The sequence below is a fragment of the Kogia breviceps genome, chromosome 19, assembly GCF_026419965.1.
Source record: "Kogia breviceps isolate mKogBre1 chromosome 19, mKogBre1 haplotype 1, whole genome shotgun sequence".
Lineage (NCBI taxonomy): Eukaryota > Metazoa > Chordata > Mammalia > Artiodactyla > Physeteridae > Kogia > Kogia breviceps.
In genome coordinates this window covers 13,355,718-13,376,869 of record NC_081328.1, presented here as the reverse complement: position 1 = coordinate 13,376,869, position 21,152 = coordinate 13,355,718, and the positions used below count along the sequence as shown (strand labels likewise).

Here is a 21,152-nt window from a genome sequence, read left to right as displayed (position 1 = left end):
TTTTGGATAAATGAAAAACTAGAATGATAAATTTTGCTCTACTGGGACTAGGTCCACCGCCTACTGTACTTCATAGAGAAATAAGGAACATTTTCGCAGGGGCCTGAGCCAAGACAACATTTTTTCTGGTGAGATCATTTTGGTGAAGGTTGAAAAGGGGGTTAACTTGCAGTGGGAGGTGAGACATTTGGAAGGAAAAAAACAAGGAAAAGCCAGAAGCCTCTACCACCTTTTCTGTATTTATGGGTTTGGGGATTTATGAAGCTGTCTGGATGTTCTCTGGAATGTCAGGGCTCTGTTGGACCCCTCTCCTTGGATGTGTTCCGGCAGGTGCTACAAGGCCAGCTGTCAAGGGTATTGTGAAGGAAATTCCTGCATTTGGTTCCTGGGAGGCTTGATTCTTTGACGTTTAAGTTTCTGTCTCTTCTCCATCTTTCTGCGTGCGTGTGTGTGATAAATTTCTGTCTCTTTTCGTGTATGTGTGTGTGTGTGTGTGTGTCCGTGTGTCCTTGCACCTGGATACGCTGGCTGCTTCCAGGGCCCTGGGGCAACCTTCAAAGCCTGCAGTTCCTTTGCCTTCCCATCTCCGGCTTTAGAATCTCCTCCCACTACCACACCCCTCACCTCCCATCCTCTGATTGACCCCAGTTGCCACCTAGGCCTGTCTCCCAGCTCTATTAAACTCTAGCTCCTGCCTTCTGGACTCTTTTCTAGTGATGGGAATTTAGCAGATGAAGGTAATTGACATTTAAAGGGTGGATGAGGCTTGGTCTCTAAATATTTGAATTTTAAAATTAAATGATGCTTTATGGTTGCTGGGGCGTGGTTGATGGGGGAGCGGGTGTGTCTGGGTATGGTGGGATGGGTGTGCTGGTGTTTAATGGGCAGAGTTTCAGTTTGGGAAGGTGAAAAAGTTCTGGAGATGAATGGTGGTGACGGTTGCAGAGCAATGTGAATGTACTTGATGCCACAGAATTGTACACGGTAACATGGTGAATTTGATGGTATGTATACCTTACCAGGATTAAAAAAGAAGAATTTAAAAAATCAAATGAGGGGCTTCCCTGGTGGCGCAGTGGTTGAGAATCCGCCTGCCGATGCAGGAGACACGGGTTCGTGCCCTGGTCAGGGAAGATCCCACATGCCGCAGAGCAACTAAGCCCGTGAGCCATGGCCGCTAGGCCTGCGCGTCCGGAGCCTGTGCTCCGCAACGGGAGAGGCCACAACAGTGAGAGGCCCGCATACCGCAAAAAAAAAAAAAAAAAAAAAATCAAATGAGGCTTTCACAAAGACTATTATGTAAGTAATAGGAGATCTTTTTTTTTTTTAACATTTATTTGTTTATTTGGTTGTGCCGGGCCTTAATTGCGGCATGCATGTGGGATCTAGTTCCCTGACCAGGGATCGAACCCGGGCCCCCTGCACTGGGAGCACGGAGTCTTACCCACCGGACCACCAGGGAAGTCCCCTGAGGAGATATTTTTGTAAGCAAAGTTCTTACCCGTACCAATCTGGGAAGAAATAACTAGCATTGCAGTCATCAGGTAAAACAAAGGCCTCCAGTGATGAAGAAACCCCATTTCTGGGAGAGGGGCAGCAAAGGGCAGAGATGTGTTAAGCATACTCTATACAGGAACCTGAGAATCTCTTGGAAGGAGTTGCCAGACAGTGTTTCCAAATTTTCTGTTGTGTGCAGGAATGGCCAGGAGCTTTGTCTCCTTAATGACCCTGGCCTGATTGAGGGTCTCTTTAAGGCTGAACAGCTGTAACCGTTCACCAGGTAAAGTCAGTTTGTCCTTCGGAAACATTATTGAGCTGCTGGCCAGCCTCACTCACTCACCTGGAAATGATGACAGTTAGTGCTTACCTAGTTCTTGTGAGGATTAAATGAGATGGTGCCTGTAAAAGGGTTAGTGCTTACTAATGTCTCCTTTTCAGACATTGTAAAAGTACCTCTGGGGATATAATCTGGCTGAATAAGACTAGGGCTCTGCCCTTGAGGGGCCCATTGTGCGTAGGGAAGACTGGCGGTTGAAGAAAGGAGCAGCTCTCTGCCTGAGGAGGAAACCTCAGTGCTGGTGAGACGTTTGCAGCTCACTGAGGGTTAAAGAGAAGTGATAGCAGGTGGCTGTAGGAGGGGCATTCCAGACAGCAGAAGTGCCTGAGCGGTGGGCGAAGGGCTCAGCGTGGTGTGTTCCATGCGGCAAAGGGTACGCCATTTGTGGCAGCTATAGTGATGCCAGATGGGAGCAGGAAAGGCGGGTCAGGGCTGGATTGTGAAGGCCAAAGAGCTTGTGCTTGTTCCTAATAGCGATTGGGAGCCATTGAGAGTTTTCAAGCAGAGAAATGGTATGACCACAGTTATGGCTTAGAAAGATTGACCCCAAGAGAGAGACTCAAGGCTGGGGCTCTCTCTCGGACCCAGGTGGTCTCTTGGACCACCTTAATAGGTGGTCGTGGTTTGTAAGTTGAGAAACAGAGAAGAGCTGAGCTTGGTGGGATAGTTGTGGTCAGGAAGGTAAAACAGGAGAAATCTCGAGGAATTTGGGAACAGAGTGGATATCAGGGTTTTTGTTTGTTTCTTTGGCCACGCTGCACAGCTTGTGGGATTTTTCGTTCCCTGACCCGGGATCGAAGCCGGGCCCTTGGCAGTGAGAGTATGGAGTCCTAACCGGTAAGACTGCCAGGGCAGTCCCGGATATCACAGTTGCAGAGAGGAGTAAGGAGGAGGTGAGCATAGCTCAGGCCATGGAAAGTCACACACAGCGCCTTGTAAGAACTGAGACTTCCTCCATCTCTCTCACTCTTCGCCCCCAAATTAACCCCCTCCCCATCCCTTGAGCTAACTAGGTCTTATGTTAGGCTCTTGCTTTGGGAATGTACCCTTTTGATTTTATTTGTTGCCCTATCCCATTTCTGACTAATGATTCTTACACTTGGAATCTACATCCATGAATACAGGGTTAACCCGTTTCTCTTTACCAACATGGTCGCAGGGACCCGTTAAAGTGGGTTTATGAGAATTAAGTCCTTTGCCCAGCACACCACCAAAGGTTTGAAGCAGGAGCTGGGTTGATAATGATGTCATCAGCCTATATGAGAAATACAGAGGAGGGCTTCCCTGGTGGCCAGCGGTTAAGAATCCGCCTGCCAATGCAGGGGACACGGGTTCGAGCCCTGGTCCGGGAAGATCCCACATGCCGCGGAGCAACTAAGCCCATGCGCCACAACTCCTGAGCCTGCACTCTAGAGCCCGTGAGCCTCAACTACTGAAGCCTGCACGCCTAGAGCCCATGCTCCGCAACAAGAGAAGCCACCACAATGAGAAACCTGCGCACCGCAATGAAGAGTAGCCCTCGGGCTTCCCTGGTGGTGCAGTGGTTGAGAGTCCGCCTGCCGATGCAGGGGACGCGGGTTCGTGCCCCGGTCTGGGAAGATCCCGCATGCCGCGGAGCGGCTGGGCCCGTGAGCCATGGCCGCGTGTCCAGAGCCTGTGCTCCGCAACGGGAGAGGCCACAACAGTGAGAGGCCCACGGAGAGTAGCCCTCGCTTGCAACTAGAGAAAGACCACGCACAGCAACGAAGGCCCAACGCAGCCAAAAATAAATAAATAAATTTATTTAAAAAAAAAAAAGAAATACAGGGGAAGAATCAGGTTTGGGGAAAGCAGTGACCTCAGTTTAGACCTGTTGAGTTTGAGGCTCACTTGGGATAACTGGATGGAGACAGCAGGCAGGTAGAACCCAGAAGGGAGGCCAGGGGTGGAATGAATGAGCCGTCATTGGCACTCCAGGCACGGTCCAGCTTGTGCGAGCAGATGGGCTCATCTTGGGGGCAGGCGGGGGCAGGGAGGCAAGGGTAGGAGAAAGCCAAGGGTGGAAACAGCAGCCCTGGCATTTAGGGGCAGGCAGAGGGGCTGGTGTAGGAGACCACGAAAGACAAACCGTCAACACGGCCACGAGAGGCAAGTGAAGAGTTTCAAGGAGGAGTTGGAGAGCGGTGGTTTCAGATGGCAGAGTGGACTGAAACCTTGACAGTGCATTTGCCATGAGAAGTCATCAGTGACCTCCCTGAGAGCCGATCCCGACGAGTTCCCAGGGCACCTACAAGGAGCCAAGGAGCGAGCCGGTGTGAGAAAGAGGCATTGGTGAGTCAAGAAGCTTGCTTGGTGCTGAGCAAGAGAAAGAGAGCGGTTGCTTGAGGATAAACAGCTAGTTTTTTTGGGTGACAAAGACCTGACTCTGTTGGTAGGTTGAGGAGAAGGGGAGGGCGCAGTAAAGGAAATTACTCCCATGTATGTGCTAGTCACTGTTCTCAGTGCTTTACACGTGTGTCCTGCTCAGTCTTCACTACTGATCTAGGATAGGTGCTCTTCTCTGTATGTTACAGAAGGGAAAACTGAGTCACAAAGAGGTGAGGTAACTTTTAAAGGTCACACAGCATTCGAGCGGCAGGTTTGGGATAACAAAACGAGAGCCGGGGTGGAAGAGCTGGCTGTGGGAAGTGGGGTACCATCCCTTCTACTTTCGCGGTGAAGATGAGGCAAGATTGTTGAGAGCCGAAGACCTGGTAAGCTTTTGAACAACTGCTGTGGGCCCCAGAAAAGGAGCTAGAGGAGAATCACGGAAAGCACTGCGGGGCTGTAGAATCCTCCCGATACCGCGGGAGAGGAGGAGCTGGATTAGCAGCGTGGTGTAAGTCAAGAGCTAGTCGCCGATGTAGTAGATGCTGCCGGTGAGAATGTGACTGGTGAGCCTGAGCCCGGGGGATAGGCTAGTCAATCTGGGTTGGGGTGGAGAGCCTGGGAGAGCACTGCGGTTCCGGAGGGAGCTGGTGAGGGCCGGTCACTTGTGGGCAGAGGTGCGGGGAGCTGGACCCTGGGGCTGAGAATGTTGGAAGGATGGGGTAAGAGGCTGTGCCGAGCCCGGGCAGGCCTGGTGTGCGCCAAGGCCAAGGGATCTGTGCAGGCGCACCGCTGGGCTGTGAAGTCAAACTGCAGTGGGGCCTAGGTGTCCTCAGCTACCCCTGACTGAGAGGGCAGCCGCCTGGGCATGTTGGCTCATTAGGCGGAATCTGAACAATCAGAAGATGTCGTCACATTCCCCAAGGCCAAAGAGGTAGCTCACTGGGAGAGGTGCAAGAATGGGAAGCAGGATTTCTAAGTTTGCAATTTGGATTTGGGAGTATTTGGGTGTTAAAAATTCAGGATGTTGCTATCCTAAAGTGAGTGGAGGTGAATGTCCTTACCACGGAGGACGTGATGGAACTGGGTGGGCAGCCTAGATGGGTGATGGAGAAACATAGGATGCCCACGGGAGTTGAAGCCCGGAGGTTAGTGAATATCAGTGTGTAGGGCGAGCAGAGGGGGAGGTATAGACAGATGAGCTCGCACGCCACCATAGTCTGCTAAGATTGAAGGGCAGGTATGTCCCGGTGTTTCCTCTGAAGACCACTTTGCATCTAGTTGGATTTTCTGAATTCTTTTCCAACATTATTTTCCCAGGTGTTGCTTGCCTCCAGAGCTATGCACTCACTACCTGATAAATGTTGATTGGTGCTGTTCTCCCTCCCATCGGAGGACTGAATGAGATGAATGCAGGGGGTTCAGTGAGTGAGGCCTGGGGGATATAGATTCCGTAACCCACGGTAAGAGTAGGTGTATGGAAAGGGATTTGACTCAGTCTTCACAAAACTGGCAGCAGTAACGTAACTTCTAGTCATGCTGAGATTGTAGAGGTTTCTCACTGTTGTTACAAAAATAGTCACATTTGACAGCATCATGGAATTAAGGAGTTATCACACTACATTGACAGAACCCTGTAACAAAGGCTGTTTAGTTGGAATAATTACCCCAGAAACATTTTTAATAAGAGGCTGTGCAAACTCGATTTAATTAATTTTGTTATCTGAGTCCTTAAATTCACCAAGGGTTCAACCAGACCCTTTTAAAGGCAAGAAACTAAGACCGTAGGCTGTTAGACCTGAAGTGAATTATTGACTCAGTAGCCAAATGAAGATGGCCATTCTGAGCTCCCTGAGTCGAGTTCACAGAGGAAATAAAATGCTGTGATGAAACTCACTGATGCATCTTGAGCTCCTCCAGTTTCCTTTTCCATCCTCCTTCCTTTCCTCTCCAATGTGAATGTTACAAAGGAAACTAACCTTAATCAAGACCAGATCCCTTTGGGCCCAGGGTTCTGTGGCTCTGTTTCTGGCACAAAGGACGGGCCTTGTGCAGCCTCATTTGTCATTGTGTGCTTGATTACAGAAGGAAAAAGAAGGCTCTGTTGTCTTGGGAGAGGTGATATTGAATTTTCTGGGTTGTTTTTGTTTTGGGTACTTCTAGTTAGATAATGTTATAGGTTATTTTCTGACTTAGACGCATAAGATTACTTTTTAAATGAAACGGTTATTTCATTTAGTCCATATACTTAATGAGTTTCTGTTTTGTGCCCTGTCCTGGGCCATGTGCCTTCCATAATGTAGGAGCTCAGAAAACATTTGATTATCCATTAGGGGTTCTTGTCCACAAAACTGACTGCAAAACACTTTATTTTTCTTCACTAACATACTCTCCGCTTTGTTTGGGATGCTCTTACCACCCTTTTCCACTCTGCTCCTCCTCTAAGACTCCGTTTAGCCATCACCTCCTCTGCAAAGCTTTGCTTGAAAGAGTTAACTGCGCCTTCCCATGGCTCCCATGATGTACTCTGTACCTGCCTCCTGTCAAGCTGGGAGCCAGGGTTTACCTCCAGGAGATTGAACCAGGTAGAAATGTCGGGGTGGGCAGTCGGAATTGGGCTGAGATGGTGAAGTGGGTCTGAGCCATGTTCTCGAAGGAGTCCTGACCGCAAAGCCGAGGCGCCCCGAGGTGCTGGTGCTAAGTTCAAGGAGTAGGCGAGAAGTTAAAAAATGGGGCATGAAGACAAGGGTCAGGAAGGAGGTGGCAGCATGACCAGAGAGTGGGAGCAGGTTGAGAAGGAACAAGGAGGATCTGGGACCGTTGCCACAAACGACAAGGTGGCACCTGTGGCTTGGCTTTAGTTTCATGAATAAGAGAGTCACAGACCCAGAACACTTCATTCTTTTGTTCACGTGAAGAATAAGCCATCTCACCGGAGGCCTAGTCTATTTGATTTGTATCTCCAGTATGTGTAATGGAACAGGACACAGTGTCAAATAAATATGAGTAATGAATGAAGATGAAGACCTCCAGAAAATGTCTGCCTTCAAATATCTGCCTTCCTTGGAAATTTTCTAAGGAGGGGATCTAATGTACAGCCTGGTGGCTATAGTTACAATAGTGGGCTGCATGCTTGAAATTTAGTAAGAGAGTAGATATTAAGTATTCTCACCATACGTGCATAAAACGTGGTAACTGTGTGGGGTGATGGATGTGTTAATTAGCTTGATTGTGGTAATCAGTTCACAATATATATGTATATAAAATTGTTACATTATATACCTTAAATATATACAGCTTTAATTTGTCAGTTATACCTCAGTGAAGTTGGAGAAAGAAAAGAACAGTGAAACAACAACAAAAAAAAAAAAGAAGAAGAAAGGACATTTCTAAGGAAGAGGTTAAGATGGTGATTAACCTAGAGGCCTGTTGGCTGCTGTAACTTACAAATGAACTGAGCGTAACATATAAAGGCTCTAGGTACTTTGCAATAGTTTCACCTCTCCAAGATCACTGCCCCATCTTTTTTTCTTTTCCTTCCCTCATTTGCTCATAACATTCACTTCTGGACCACAGGGATCCCTGGAGTCCATGAACGCTTAAGAACCTTGGTTCCTCAGATATTTACAGTAGCTAATCTAGTGGGATGTATTTTCACATTCTACCAGGAGGAACCATCATTTAACCATGTTCTGAAATCTTAATTTTAAAGATTTGGAATATATTTATATTGATTTTCACTCTCTCCTTATTTAGGTCAGTAAATTTGGAATATATTAATTTCACTTAAAACAAGAGATTTGACCTTTAAGCATTTTTAAAGCCCCCCTGTAGGGAAAATTAAAAATAATTTTATTTACAGCAGAACGAAATAGAAAAGAATGAAAGGGATCCTGAGCCACAGGAACCTGAAAGCACATCACTCCTTGTGGTTCTTCCTGTTTGATGCCATGCTTTCTGGAAGATGCAGTCGTCTTCTTCCATCTCTGTTGTCGACGTGCCAGGATTTCTAGCAAAGTGGGCCCAGTGTTTTGCTGGAGGTTACTTTTCCTTGGAAGCAATTCAAATAAAATCATCGTTTCTCCCTTTTCATTTGACATTTGCCTAAAACAATGTTTTGGCAGCTAGACAGGAGCTCTTAAGAGCTTCAATATTTTTCTCCCAATCTTTGCCTTTCAAGAAGTACCTTTTCAAAATGTGGTTTAAAACTGAGCATAGAAACAAAAGCATAGGACTGATTGCTTGGAGACCAAAACTCTAGGGAGGGGAAGAGACCTAGGGGGGAAATCCTGAAAGTTCCAGTTCTGCCTCCCGCATATAGTTGCCCATTTCAGTATTGCGTGTCCTAGTCTCTGAGAACTGTCACCCTTGCTTTGTTGGGTCTGCCACCCTAACAAGTTTCCAGCACCACCGTATCCTTGTTGGTCAGGTCCTTTCTTTGTTCCTGTACCAAAGCTGGTGAGCATTATACTATGTACTAATTAATTCTTTTATTCCTTTCTTAGAAACAATTCCTAGAGGTCACCAGAATTTTACTTTTTTATACTCTGAAGGTTCTAATCATAATCCCACTTATTTATTCTCAACTATAAAATCCCATTTTTCCAATACAAGTTCCTTTCTGCCACCTCACCCCCTTTAGTATTTTTACTCCTCCTGTTTTCTTTCTTTCCTCTATCTCTACTCTTGATGCCATGAACTTATGATCAGTAATCATTGATTATTTTTGAACTGTCCCACTTATATGGACATTAATGTGGTACCATCATGTTCAGATACCAAGAACAAATATAATGAAGTTAAAATCTTCCCTGAATTTGGGGGGACACACCATTCTTATTAGCGTTAATGTCCTTGCCGTATCGTAAGTGACTTTAAGGCAGTGTAGGTGAAGAGAGAAAACATTTTTAGTATTTTTTTTCTACTTCATTTTCCTCTGTTCTTTTACTGGAAAGAAGAAGAAGAAAGTGCCAGGAGAGAAATAGCTATCTGAGCACATCTGTCGTCTGTTCATTGCCTGGGGACGTTGTGGGTAGTTGAAGAACCTGACTCGTTATCATTTTTTTCCTTTGGTCTTGTGTTGGGCCATAGTCTCTCTGGGAAATTGACCAAATCTCCTTTCTTTGCGTATCGACCTGGGTGTTGCATGGAAGAGTCTCTGCTGGGGCAGGGCGAGGGCCAAAATCTTCATCTGTAACCACTTCTGTTCTGAAATGGCTAAGCCAAGGCATCTTTTACTGGAGGCAAAGAGGGTTGCTGGCCTCTGGGAAGCTGACAAGCATATGGACTTTGCAAACAAAAGGAGAAAATGTGCCTTTCCAGGGATCTGCAGATCCCCTTTCCATGAATTACATCATTGGGTGCTGGCAGTGGTTTAGTTAACAGCTATTTGCTCCTCCAAATTCTCGCAAATTCAGGGGAAGGGTTTTTGGTGACTATTAATTTTTCTGTCTGAAAATTTTTCTCGCCTCTTGGAAGGAAGTTAACATATACTTGTGTTCAGAAAATTAAGCTAGATTTTGTTGGTGAGAGATGAGATGAATCTCATGTAAAATTTCTGTTTGATTCAAAATACCAGAAACGAGATCAAATGACAAACCATAGATTGGGAAAGAGTATTTCCAACACATACAACTGAGAAAAGGGCCATTTTTTTCCTTAATGCATAATGAGTTCTTAAAATCAATTTAAGTTAAGAGTTTAAACAGAGAAAGAAATATAAGCATGTTTGTAAATATGAAAAGATGCCCGGTTCCACTTATAATGCAAGAAGTGCAAATGATAGAATGTGATACGTCACTATTAGGTTGCCAAAAAGAACATTTGATGACAGGGTGTTGGAAAGTTGTGGAGAAGCAGGCACACGTGTAAACTGATGCAGTTTCTTGGGCACTGTCACTCAAAACGTATGTAACCTTTGACCTCCTGATTCAATTTCTAGGAATTTATCCAATAGAATTTACAAATATAAACAAAGATGTCTTCATTGTAGCAATATTAGCTAAAATGTGAAACAGTGTAAGTGCCTGTGAATAAAAGACTGGTTAAGTAAATCATGATGTATCTCTACAATGGAATACTGTTCAGCCATTGACAAGATTTGTAGGGACTTCCCTGGTGGCGCAGTGGTTAAGAATCCGCCTGCCAAGGCAGGGGACACAGGTTCGATCCCTGGTCCGGGAAGATCCCACATGCTGTGGAGCAACTAAGCCCATGCGCTGCCTGCGCTCTAGAGCCCGCAAGCCACAAGTGCTGAGCCCGTGTGCCACAACTGCTGAAGCCCACGTGCCTAGAGCCCGTGGTCCGCAACAAGAGAAGCCACTGCAGTGAGAAGCCTGTGCACCGCAACAAAGAGTAGCCCCCGCTCGCCATAACTAGAGAAAGCCCAGGTGCAGCAATGAAGACCCAACGCAGCCAAAAATAAATATATAAATAAATACATTTATTTTAAAAAAGATAAGATTTGTACTCGGTGTCACATGGAGTGTGCTTATATTTAGTTTCTGTGCCCAATATCAGTTTATGGTCTCTTGGCTCCAAATTCACTCTTCTTGCCTAATCTATGAAGATGGTTCTGATCCTTTTAAATAATTTTTCTTTGCCAGCTGAGAGGTAGTATATTGATAACTGGCCCAGCTTTTTAAAAACAAGAGGTGGGGAAAAGATATTTATGCTTATATAAATATGCATATGCTTGAACATGTTCTGGAAGCTGCATGAGGGGGTTACCTCTCAGGGTGAGAGTGGAATCTGGGGGGAGAGAGAGACTCACTGGAAGTTTTTATGTTTTGTTTTGTTTTTTTACCATGTGCATGTTTTGTCTTTGTAGAGAAAATGACAAAACTTTGGTTAGACATTAAAGGAAAAGAAACTCGCATTAATGAAGAAACAGACTAGTTGGAAATATGAAATATTGTAAAGATGTCATTTAATCAGAATAAATGTATAGGTTAAATGCAGTCACGGTAAAGAAAAAAATTCCCAAGGTGGAGGCAGGGCATAGTTTTTATTGTTAAGAAGCTTAGAGTATAGTTTGGGAGACAGAAACATAATGTTCACAAAAAAATGCCTTGAACAGTTACAATGCAATATATCAAGTGCAAAGCAATAAAATTGAATACATATGTATTATGGGAACTTGGAGTCCTTTGAGAGAATAGACAGAATGGAGTTAATCAGCAAAGGATACTTAAAAAAAAAAAAGCTAACAAATGATAAGCTATAACAAGAAGGAATCTTTCTTAAAGTCCATATTCTCTCAGAAAACGGAAACTAAAAAAAAAAAAAAAAAAAAAACGGAAACTGCCCTCCCAAAGGCTTTCAGTGTAGGGAGGGAGTTCTTTCTACAGTATATTTTGTGTTGAGAAGACTTATGTGAGAAAGAACTGTGCCCACATTTAGCGTTCTACTGCCGAGTAAAGTGGCCCAAATGCCTCTACATTTTCACTTTTGAGTTTGCAAATGACTGAAAATTAAGTAATCAAGTGCAGACGGGATTGGGTCGACCATACAAGGAGTACAATTGCTGGAAGAATCTGGAAACAATACTGACCACATTTGTTGGCATTAATTCATTGAAGCAATAATGCTGTATAGAGAAAATATGGGTTTTTTTTTAAGTCATCAGTTCTAAGTATTTGTTGCAACTGAACTCTAACTTGGAACTGATGACAAATTCTTAAAAAAAACGCACACTATTATGCATTGGGAGCTTTAAAAAATTCCCACAGCATTTGGAAAACATTTTATTATCTCTCTATGCCAGTTATAAGGATTAGAATTTAAGCCACAGATTGATATAGAAGATGTGACATGTTGCTCCAACTGAGAACTGGGTAGAACTTTTAGTAGAAAAATGATTGCTTTTGTAGGTCTTCATGAAATCTTCACTGTGAATAGGTGAAATGACTTTTAAGATTTTTCTCCTGGCAAATAAATTGCCTTTATGTTGAGAGTATTTCATGATGATTCTATAATGTCCATAGGGGATAGAAATAGATATTAAAGGAGATCTTACTTGCTAACATTTCTTAAGATATATTATCTATTGCATGCCATTTCCCATTAGTCTAGTTTATAAGCATCACTCACAGTAGTTCTTTAACTTTCGTTTCCTTTGGAACACAAGTTTATATACCTCCATTTTTCATTGCTTGAGAAACTCCGCAGAAATAAAGAAATGCTGTCTTTTGTGAATCGTCAGAGGTCATCATGGGTTTGGTGGCTGTATTGTTTTTCTAATGAGTGCAGGTCTTGTCAAAATGTTATATTGAGGCTTTATTCTAAAGACACACCAGTAGCGCCCTCTATTTGGTGTCACTGAAAAATAAACACAAAATCTAATTTGTTCCTTGCCGTAGAACAGAAAATTGTAGAATCAAGGAGGACAGTTGAGTGATGTTTGGGTTTATGAGCATTTGTCATTTCAAATTTTGCCATGTCTTATGAGATTAAGACCGAGAAACAAAATCAAAGAATTTTTAAAATCATATAATTAATCTATAACTTAAAAGAAGATATTGAGTTGTGTTATTCTCTTGCTAATAGGATAGATTACTGGCAAGGGGTGTATTTATTAAAAGCGCTAGTTTTGGTTTCCAGTTTTTTAAAACTTGAGGATCTCTTTTTTTTTTTTTTTTTTTTCTCGATACGCGGGCCTCTCACTGTTGTGGCCTCTCCCATCGCGGAGCGCAGGCTCAGAGGCCATGGCCCACGGGCCCAGGGGCCCAGCCGCTCCGCGGCCTGTGGGATCCTCCCGGACCGGGACACAAACCCAACGTCTCCTGCCTCAGCAGGCGGACTCTCAACCACTGCACCAGCAGGGAAGTCCGAGGATCTCTTTTTTTTTTTTTTGTGGTATGCGGGCCTCTCACTGTTGTGGCCTCTCCCGTTGCGGAGCGCAGGCTCCGGACGCGCAGGCTCAGCGGCCATGGCTCACGGGCTTAGTTGCTCCGCGGCATGTGGGATCTTCCCGGATCAGGGCACGAACCCGTGTCTCCTGCATCGGCAGGCGGACTCTCAACCACTGCGCCACCAGGGAAGCCCTCCGAGGATCTCTTTTTAACATCAAAAGGTTTCGTGGATTCCCTCATATAGTAGAAGTTATACTTTGACTTTTTGGTCTGCAGACAATTTTTGGTGCTCATGTGGTTGGAAGACCTTTGAAATGACCCTGAGACCCTCTTCTAGGGGCCCTTGGCCCATGTTTGGGAACCAGTGCCGTGCACTGTTCAGATTTAACCATGACGGCTTCAGTCCAAAGAAGTAGAACATGGTTTTTGAAACAGCCCAATTGAGTCTAGAGGAGAAAAGTCAGAGGTCAGAACTGAAATGTTTCTTTCTTTGTTGTTCCTACTCTGAGCAAGCTCTGTGGAGCACGAGGTTAAGACAGTAAAAGTTATTATGATTATATTTTGTTCCAGGATGTTTACACCTTTTATATCAATACCTATAGGTGCAAAAGCAGGAATGCCTTTGATTAGGGGCCGCAGGTGTCTATAGGGAGGGAGGCCTGGGGGTAGCCTGGGAGGTAGAACAGAGAAAGCACAGGTAGGTGGGTGAAGCTACTGCTGTTATATCAGTGGGTGCTGAGTTTGGCGCTTCTGAGGGTCAGCTTTGATGTGCAGTTAGTTCTACAAGTGTGAAAACAACAAAACAGAGATTCAACTGGTTTCAGGAGAGAACCTACTTTCTTTTTTTTTTCTACCACCCCGTATATTCTGTAACCATTTATGAAAGTGGAAGTGTCTGAAGACGTGATCATGTCGACTTGAGGATACTCCAGATCTGATATCTGAAGAAAGGTCCAGTCCCTGGTCAGATCCCTCTCTCCAGCAGGACACTGTCACGTTAAAGTCTCTGACCAGTAGAAGAACCTGCTGAGCTTCGTGTGGTCCAGGATTTCCCAAAACTCATTTGGCCATGGAACTCTTGCTTGTCCACCCATCCAACCCCAAATGTGAAATGCCTGGAAACATCGTGCAGAGCACACTTTGGGAAAGGCTGATCTTAGTTATAATCTGGACTTTACAAACCTCAGAAGCTCTAAGTATGGCTGAGCTGTACAGTGAGGATGCTGTCACTCATGGTCTTCACGTCTGTCTCCTGGGTTAGGGGTCTGTGTCTGCAGGGAAGGGTGCTAATGCCAGGTACCTCAGATGGCCTTTGGGAACAAGGATTTGTTCTCTGCCTTGAGCGAATTCTGAAAGACGAAAGCTTTCTCTGGTTTCTCTTTGTATAAGTCACTCTTCATAAAATAATTACGTACTACTCACTTACTCATTTCATCTCTCCTCAGGGCTTGCGTTACTATCTCCCTTATCATAACAGATTGGGGGGGGGAGGGGCATCTAGAAGGTATTTTGTTCAACCATCAAGAAATATTTAGACAGCAGCTCTCTTCTCAATCTTAAAATATTGTTTCTCACCACTCAAATTCACACATACTTAGGGAAAACTCTTAAAAGAGTCAGAAGGCTGGAGGAAACGGAACAAAGTGAGGCGGGTGGGTGGATGGGGTAGGGAATGGGTGTTCTCCATCTTTGCTCACTGGTTCAGAGTGTCTTTTGAATCGGCTAATTCTGTTGGAGGCAAGGCTAGTTGGTTCCCTCTAGAATTTGCCAACCAGGGATGCCTTCCTGTTTTTAAAGCGGGGTCTTTTTTTTTTTTTTTTTTTTTTTTTTTTTTTTTTTGTGGTACGCAGGCCCCTCACTGCTGCGGTCTCTCCCGTTGCGGAGCACAGACTCCGGACGCGGAGGCTCAACGGCCATGGCTCACGGGCCCAGCCGCTCCGCAGCACGTGGGATCCTCCCGGACCGGGGCACGAACCCGCGTCCCCCGCATCGGCAGGCGGACTCTCAACCACTGCGCCACCAGGGAAGCCCCGGGGTCTTCATTTTAACAAAATATCTATTCAACAAAATAGCTTAACTATCACTTGGAAATTCTGATGGGAATTTTCTTGTAAAGTAGGTTTATAGCTTCTGATAGGGTAACAGAAATATGCAATTTCTTACTGTTCTGGAGCCTCTGGGAAGGAAGGAACGCTGTGGGCAAAACCTTTATAGTCTGAAGAGAAGAATGCTGTTGGTTTGCAAGGATGAGCTGTTCTCGTACGGGACCTATAAGAACGATCATTAGCATTTGCATCACAGTACACAACACTTTCATACACATATAGCATATGATCCTTATAACAGCTCTTGTAAGGGAAATCATACTGACATTTTTTTCATCTCCATTTACAATTGACGAAGCTGGAGCTCAAGTAGGTTGAAATTACTTGTCCAGAGCCATTTAGTAGTAAATGGGCAAGCATGAACTTAACACTTCTTCTTTTTAAAAAACCTTTAAAGAATATAGCATGTATTCATTACTTACAGGCCAGTCATTCAGAAATACACAATTTAGAAGTAAGCTGGAACTCTGGACCTTTTAAAAGTTGCACCATACCAGTTCCTAGACAGAGTAATCCATATGGTAGCCGCCCACCCCCCATGGCTCTTAAGCACCTAAAACATGACTTGTCCGAATTGCAGTGTGCTGTAAGTGTTTAAAATGCATACTGGATTTCAATGACTAAGTATGAAAAAAAGAATGTAAAATACCCTATCAGTACTTGTTTGCATCGATTACATGTTGAAATACTGTTTTGGATATACTGAATTAGCATATATTATGATTAATTTCACTTTCTTTTTACCTTTTTCAAGGTGACTATCGGGAAATTTAAAATGATACAAGTGGCTCACATTATATTTCTATGGGACAGCAATGGCTAGAACCATTTTCCATGGTTTTCCATAGCATAATTTGTGTCTTATGCAAATAATATGCCTTTATATTTTACTCTTCTGGCATATAACCCCTCTCCCCATTATTTGTGGAGAGGTTGATCTAAATTTCCCTTTCTGTTTTGAAGACTGCTTTAAGAAGCCTGTAAATTATTTTATAATTTTAATATAACTTCCGTGGTTTTCATGGCACTGCCTTCCAGGAGAGGCTTGATTCATTGGCACCACCCTCATCTGGGAGCTGTCTGTTAGATCCATGGTGCTGTTAGTGTGGGAGTTTGAGTTTGTGTGTGAGGACACACGTGTGTGTATGTACGTGCTTGTGTGTGACCACGAGAGAGGGGGAGAGGAGGATGGGAAACAGATTCTCCAGGGGCTCTACCAAATTCTGCAGGTCCCCACCCTTAAAGAGTCTGATTCTTGACGGGTGGGGAGTAAAGATTTGGGTTCCCCCCTAGCTCCCCCTCTCCTGAGAGAAATCCCACCCTGCGGATGAGTCCCTGTTGCCAACGGGAATGCACTGAGCCGCAGCAGGGGAAAAGGCTGAAAATCAACACATTCGAGAGGAACACTTTATAGCCGTCAGCTCGTGGTAGAAAGGACCGTTGGGAAAGGTTTTCTTTTATGAGCATTTTCTGACTGGTTTCATCCCTTCCTCTGGTCCCTGGTGGTAATGAGATATTAGGAAAGTGGAGCCAGTTGTTCGTAGGACGGGGGGCAAAGTTGGGGGGCTCACAGGTGTCTTTCTCCACTGACCATCCCCGTTTGCAGCCTGCGTGGCCAGGCCTTCCCCGGGCTCTGGGGGGCTTCCAGGATAACTATTAAATCAGCAGATATCGTTAGGCACGTACAGACAGAGTTTGGTCTAACTCAGTCTAATTATTAAAATTCTTGGCAGGAATTCTACATGAATCACCTCCAAAAAAATTTACATTAAAATTAATGCTACAAGTCTGGCTCCAGGCCACAAAACTGAGAAAACTACTGCTAGTTCTAAGTCCACAAGTGTGGACTTAACTCCTCCTTGTCCACAGGCCTAGTGACTTTTTTCCCGCCAACAAAGGCAGGTGAATTTTCTTAAGAACCTGGAAGGGTGGGGGAGGGCTCTGAGGGGATCCCTCTGGAAGGGAGTTATTCTGATCTTCGAATTAAGGCAGGTGTTCGGTCCTCAGGCTGTGGAGTTAGACAACCTGGGTTCACATCCGGCCAAGCCACTTATAGGGAGTGTGGTTTCGGGCCTGGTTCCTTAGCCTCTCTGAACCTTAGTGTTCCATCTGGAAAATGGGGATGATAACACCTAGAGATTTGTCTGGATACTAAGTGAGCTAATGCCCATAAAGCTCATGGCGAAATGGAAGAGGTGAGCACCTGATAGCTGTTAGCTCGTTTGTTGCTGTAGTGTTCCTCGTCATTCATTGTGGTGAGCCGTTCTGCGGGTCAGCTAAGTGGTGGGACTTCCCTGGCAGTCCAGTGGTTAAAACTCTGTGCTTCCACTGTAGGGAGTGTGGGTTTGATCCCTGGTCGGGGAACTAAGATCCTGCAAGCCGTGCAGCACGGCCACCCCGCCCCCCCGCAAAAAAAATTAAAATGCTAAGTGGAGACAGGCAGCACTGTAGGCTATGCTCTCCTTTCTTCACTTCTTTGTAAACAGGTTTTGGGGGAGAGAAAACAAGTCCTGGAAAGCCTGTGGCATTGCCATACAATGACTGTTGACTTTAAATAGCCTTCTCTGCTCACCCTTTTTGGGGGGCAGGGCAGAGTAAGAGTCCAGCGAGGCAGCATGTTTTTGTGTGTCTTTTGTCATCGCTGTTCTCCCCCTAATCAATCTGTGTCAGTCTCTATGGAGGAAAGCTTAAGACCTTCACCGTGATTTTCAGGGTTCAGAAAGACTTTCTGATACCTTCTGCCTGAACATCGTGGATATCAGATGTTGATCCACAAAATTTTAAAAAAATTGCTTTTTTCTATTCCCTTTATAGTTTCTAAGCATGATAGAGCTAATGTTGACTTATGTCTGGGATGGATTATAGATATTTGTTCTTTGAAGGTATGGGAGCAGTGAATAATAGATAACATTGGTGAGAGGTAGGTGGATAGCAATAATACTTGCCCTTGGTTTCGGGTTCATTCTTGACTCATCAGCTGGAGCAAACACTGCAGGGGTATTTTGGGGAGATGACCATGGAGAGCTGAGTGGTATTGCTGTCAGACAGATGGAACCATGTGTAAACAGCAAGTCGAGGGAAACTTGCCTGGTGAGCATTTATAGGACAAAATCCAGTTGACGTCAGATTTAGCTAACATTTATTGGGTGTCTACAATTTGCCAGTCATTGTTCTGGTTTTAACTGATGAAGTGTCATTTTGATCCTGTGACCATGATCTGAAGTAGGGACCAGAAAGGAAACTGAGGTCAGGTCATTTGAAGTATTTGAGTCACACGGAGTCAGGGCAGAGCTGTGAGATGAAACCAGGTCTCTTGTTTCCCAGGCCAAGGTTCTTACCTGGTGTAAACTGCAGGAGAGGTCGGTGTCCACTTCTGTGCCAGGTACTGTTATCCCCCTTAACTTAGATATCATACCCCCTCCCTCCAAACCCCTGAATTTGGAGGGGCTAAAGTAGATGCAGATTAGAATACAGACCTGTCTTCCTAAAGTCCGTGCTCGTCCCTCAGAGCCACCCTGCCTCTCAGAAGATGCTTCCAACCCAACAGATTGGGTCATTTCTAACATCTGTGCAGAACGATCCCAGCTTTTATATATTACAAACCTTTCTTTCCTTGAAAAGAAGAAAGGCAAACATTTTTGGCCCTCTTCTTTGTAGGCGTTAGTTTCGGAGTGATTTTTGGCCCTGCTAGTAAAGTGCTGAAGTAAGAGGCTCAGTCCCAGTGGTAAGAATCTGAAAAATTAATGTCATTCATTTTTCTTCTCCTTGAACTGGCAGCTCCCTTTTGCCTGTAAATAAACTCACCACCTCCCCATTCCCACCCAGGGAGGATCCCCAATGCTCAATGCTAGCCACGGTTTGCCAACAGCCTTCTGCCAGAAAAGAGGTTTTTCTCCTGACATTTTTACCTAATCTGTGCCTGTCTGTTTCTACAAGATGCAGTGATTTGTGGTGGGGAAGAAAGCTTGGTTTTTGAGGCAGATGCCTCGTCCAGTTTACTGGCTGTGTGACCTTGGGCAAGTTGCTGCTTCTGCTTCCCCGTCTATTAAATGCTTGTCTCTCCTCTTTTTAGCCTTTTAGCTATATCTTTAGTAAAATTTTAGTGTTCAAAACTATAGCTTGAGGAAAATCATTTAATTGAACAAAAAACCCTGTGATTTTCTCTCTGTAAAATTTATAGATTGGGCGGTTCCTCCCTTCAAGAAGTTTACTGTCCCCCAGGAGAGAACCCCTCCCAGATCCCTATAACAGAAAGCAGAAAATGACATATGCCTGGAGAGAAAGGAGGAAAAGGCTAGTTTTTTTTTTTTTTTTTTTTTTAAGGCTCTCTGCTAATTCCTGTAGATAAAATAATGAATAATGTGATCTTTGCTCTTAAGGAGCTAAGTCTCCCTTGGGGGGAGACACCCGCTATATTTTTTTTGTAGCTCTCATTAACATCTGCCATTTTCTTGTTCTTGTTTATTACCTGTCCTCCATCACTAGAATAGAAGCCCATGAGAGCAGGAACACAGTGTCTTATTTGTGGTCCTGTTTCCTATACCCAGAACTTCAGTATTGGTTGAATTGATGAATGGATGGATGAATTATTAAATGAAGTAAGGAGACAATTATCCTGTAACATAGGTGCTATCAGAAGAGCATGTACAGGGCGGGGAGGGCACACAGGGGAGGGATCCCAGCCCGGCTCCTTTTTTGGGGGAGGGGCGTTAGAGTAGTTTTCCGGAGGTGATGTCCAAACTGGTTCCTGACAGCAAAACGGAACCAAAAGTATTCCAGGCAGTGGTAAGTTTTACCCCCAGAGAGTGCAAAGTAAGCGATTAGGACAGTGGTTCTCAATGGGGCAGGGGCGGCGGGGGTCGGGGGGGGGGGAGAGTATTGCCCTCAGGGAAATTTGGCATGCATCCTGCAGTGCACTGGGCGGCCCCCACCACAGAGAAACTGTCTGGCCCCCTGGAGCCCAGGCTGAGAAACCCTGAGTTAGAGGAACAATGGCCCAGGGAGGAGACGCAGGTGCTGAGGTGGGAACAAAGATGAACAGCAGGAGAAAGGAAAGGGGCAGCCGTGGGCGGGTAGTTATTTGAGAATTGAATTTTGTTTGGCGGCTCAGTACATGGAGAACTTCGAGATGCACGATGTCCAGTCATCCTTAAATAATCCTGAAGCAAGGATTCATTTACCACCGAGTTGCAGAGCGCCCTGTATTGAAGACGTCTTTGCTCATTACCCTGGGACAGGGCATTATGAAGCTAATAGCTTCTGCTGCCTGTAATTTCTTTATTTCCTTTCAGTAACAGCGGAACATGCAGGATGTCAATAAGGCAGCTCAGCATTTTCCTTCTCTTATTAAATTGAAGTGATTACCTTTCTGCATCTGACCGATGGGAGAAAAATGCATCCGACCCTGGAAGGTGCTTTCAAACAGGAACGGAGTTTCTTTTTTCTCTCTGGATCACATGACCCATCTTGCTAATTGATCGTCCCCTAAAGCAGTGTTGAGCAGCCCATGGTGGCTTTGTTTCCACTTTCCTAGGAAAAAGCCAGGTGTCCATGCTGCAGCCTTGATGCTCACCCAACTACTGACTTTCTCGACCAGGGCAGGTGAGGGTGGGAACGGCCCTTACCTCCAGCCCCCGCTTCCCAAAGACAGAACATTCAAGTTCTCCAGTGAGCCTGGCTTGGGCTTGCCCGGGACCTACCAGGAGCTGAAGGTTGTTTTTTTCTCCCACAGGAAATAATTTTCCTGGGCACGGCAGCCCTGGGTTGCCAATCCCTTGGTTTCACGAAAGCTCACGTGTGTGTGACAGTGGCACTATTGTTGGGCATGCTGGAGTTTCCATTCCAGATCCTGTGTTTATCTGCTGCAGGGATTTTTCTCTGAGAGGCATAATTTAAACAGTAAGGCATAAGAAGGGACCGATTTGAAAAAAGAGAGTAGTCTCTGATATCTGGCAACTGAGAAGTGGGTGAGTTGTAATCGAGTGGCCACGTGCAAGTGCTTGAGCCTGGGTC

The 21,152-nt window shown here is 45.1% G+C and overlaps 1 protein-coding gene across 5 annotated transcripts in view; it reads left to right on the top strand.

Moving 5' to 3' along the window:
- Positions 1-21,152, top strand: part of NXN (nucleoredoxin) — a 141,300-nt gene that overhangs the window by 48,361 nt on the left and 71,787 nt on the right. Inside the window, exon 1 of one of the 5 annotated variants that reach the window (XM_067021649.1) lies at positions 18,415-18,522. The exons of the other annotated variants lie outside the window; for them this stretch is intronic. Coding sequence (XP_066877750.1) covers positions 18,439-18,522 — 84 coding nt within the window. The 5' untranslated portion in view covers positions 18,415-18,438. Of the gene's footprint in view, positions 1-18,414; positions 18,523-21,152 lie in introns of those variants that run through there. 5 annotated transcript variants of the gene reach the window in all.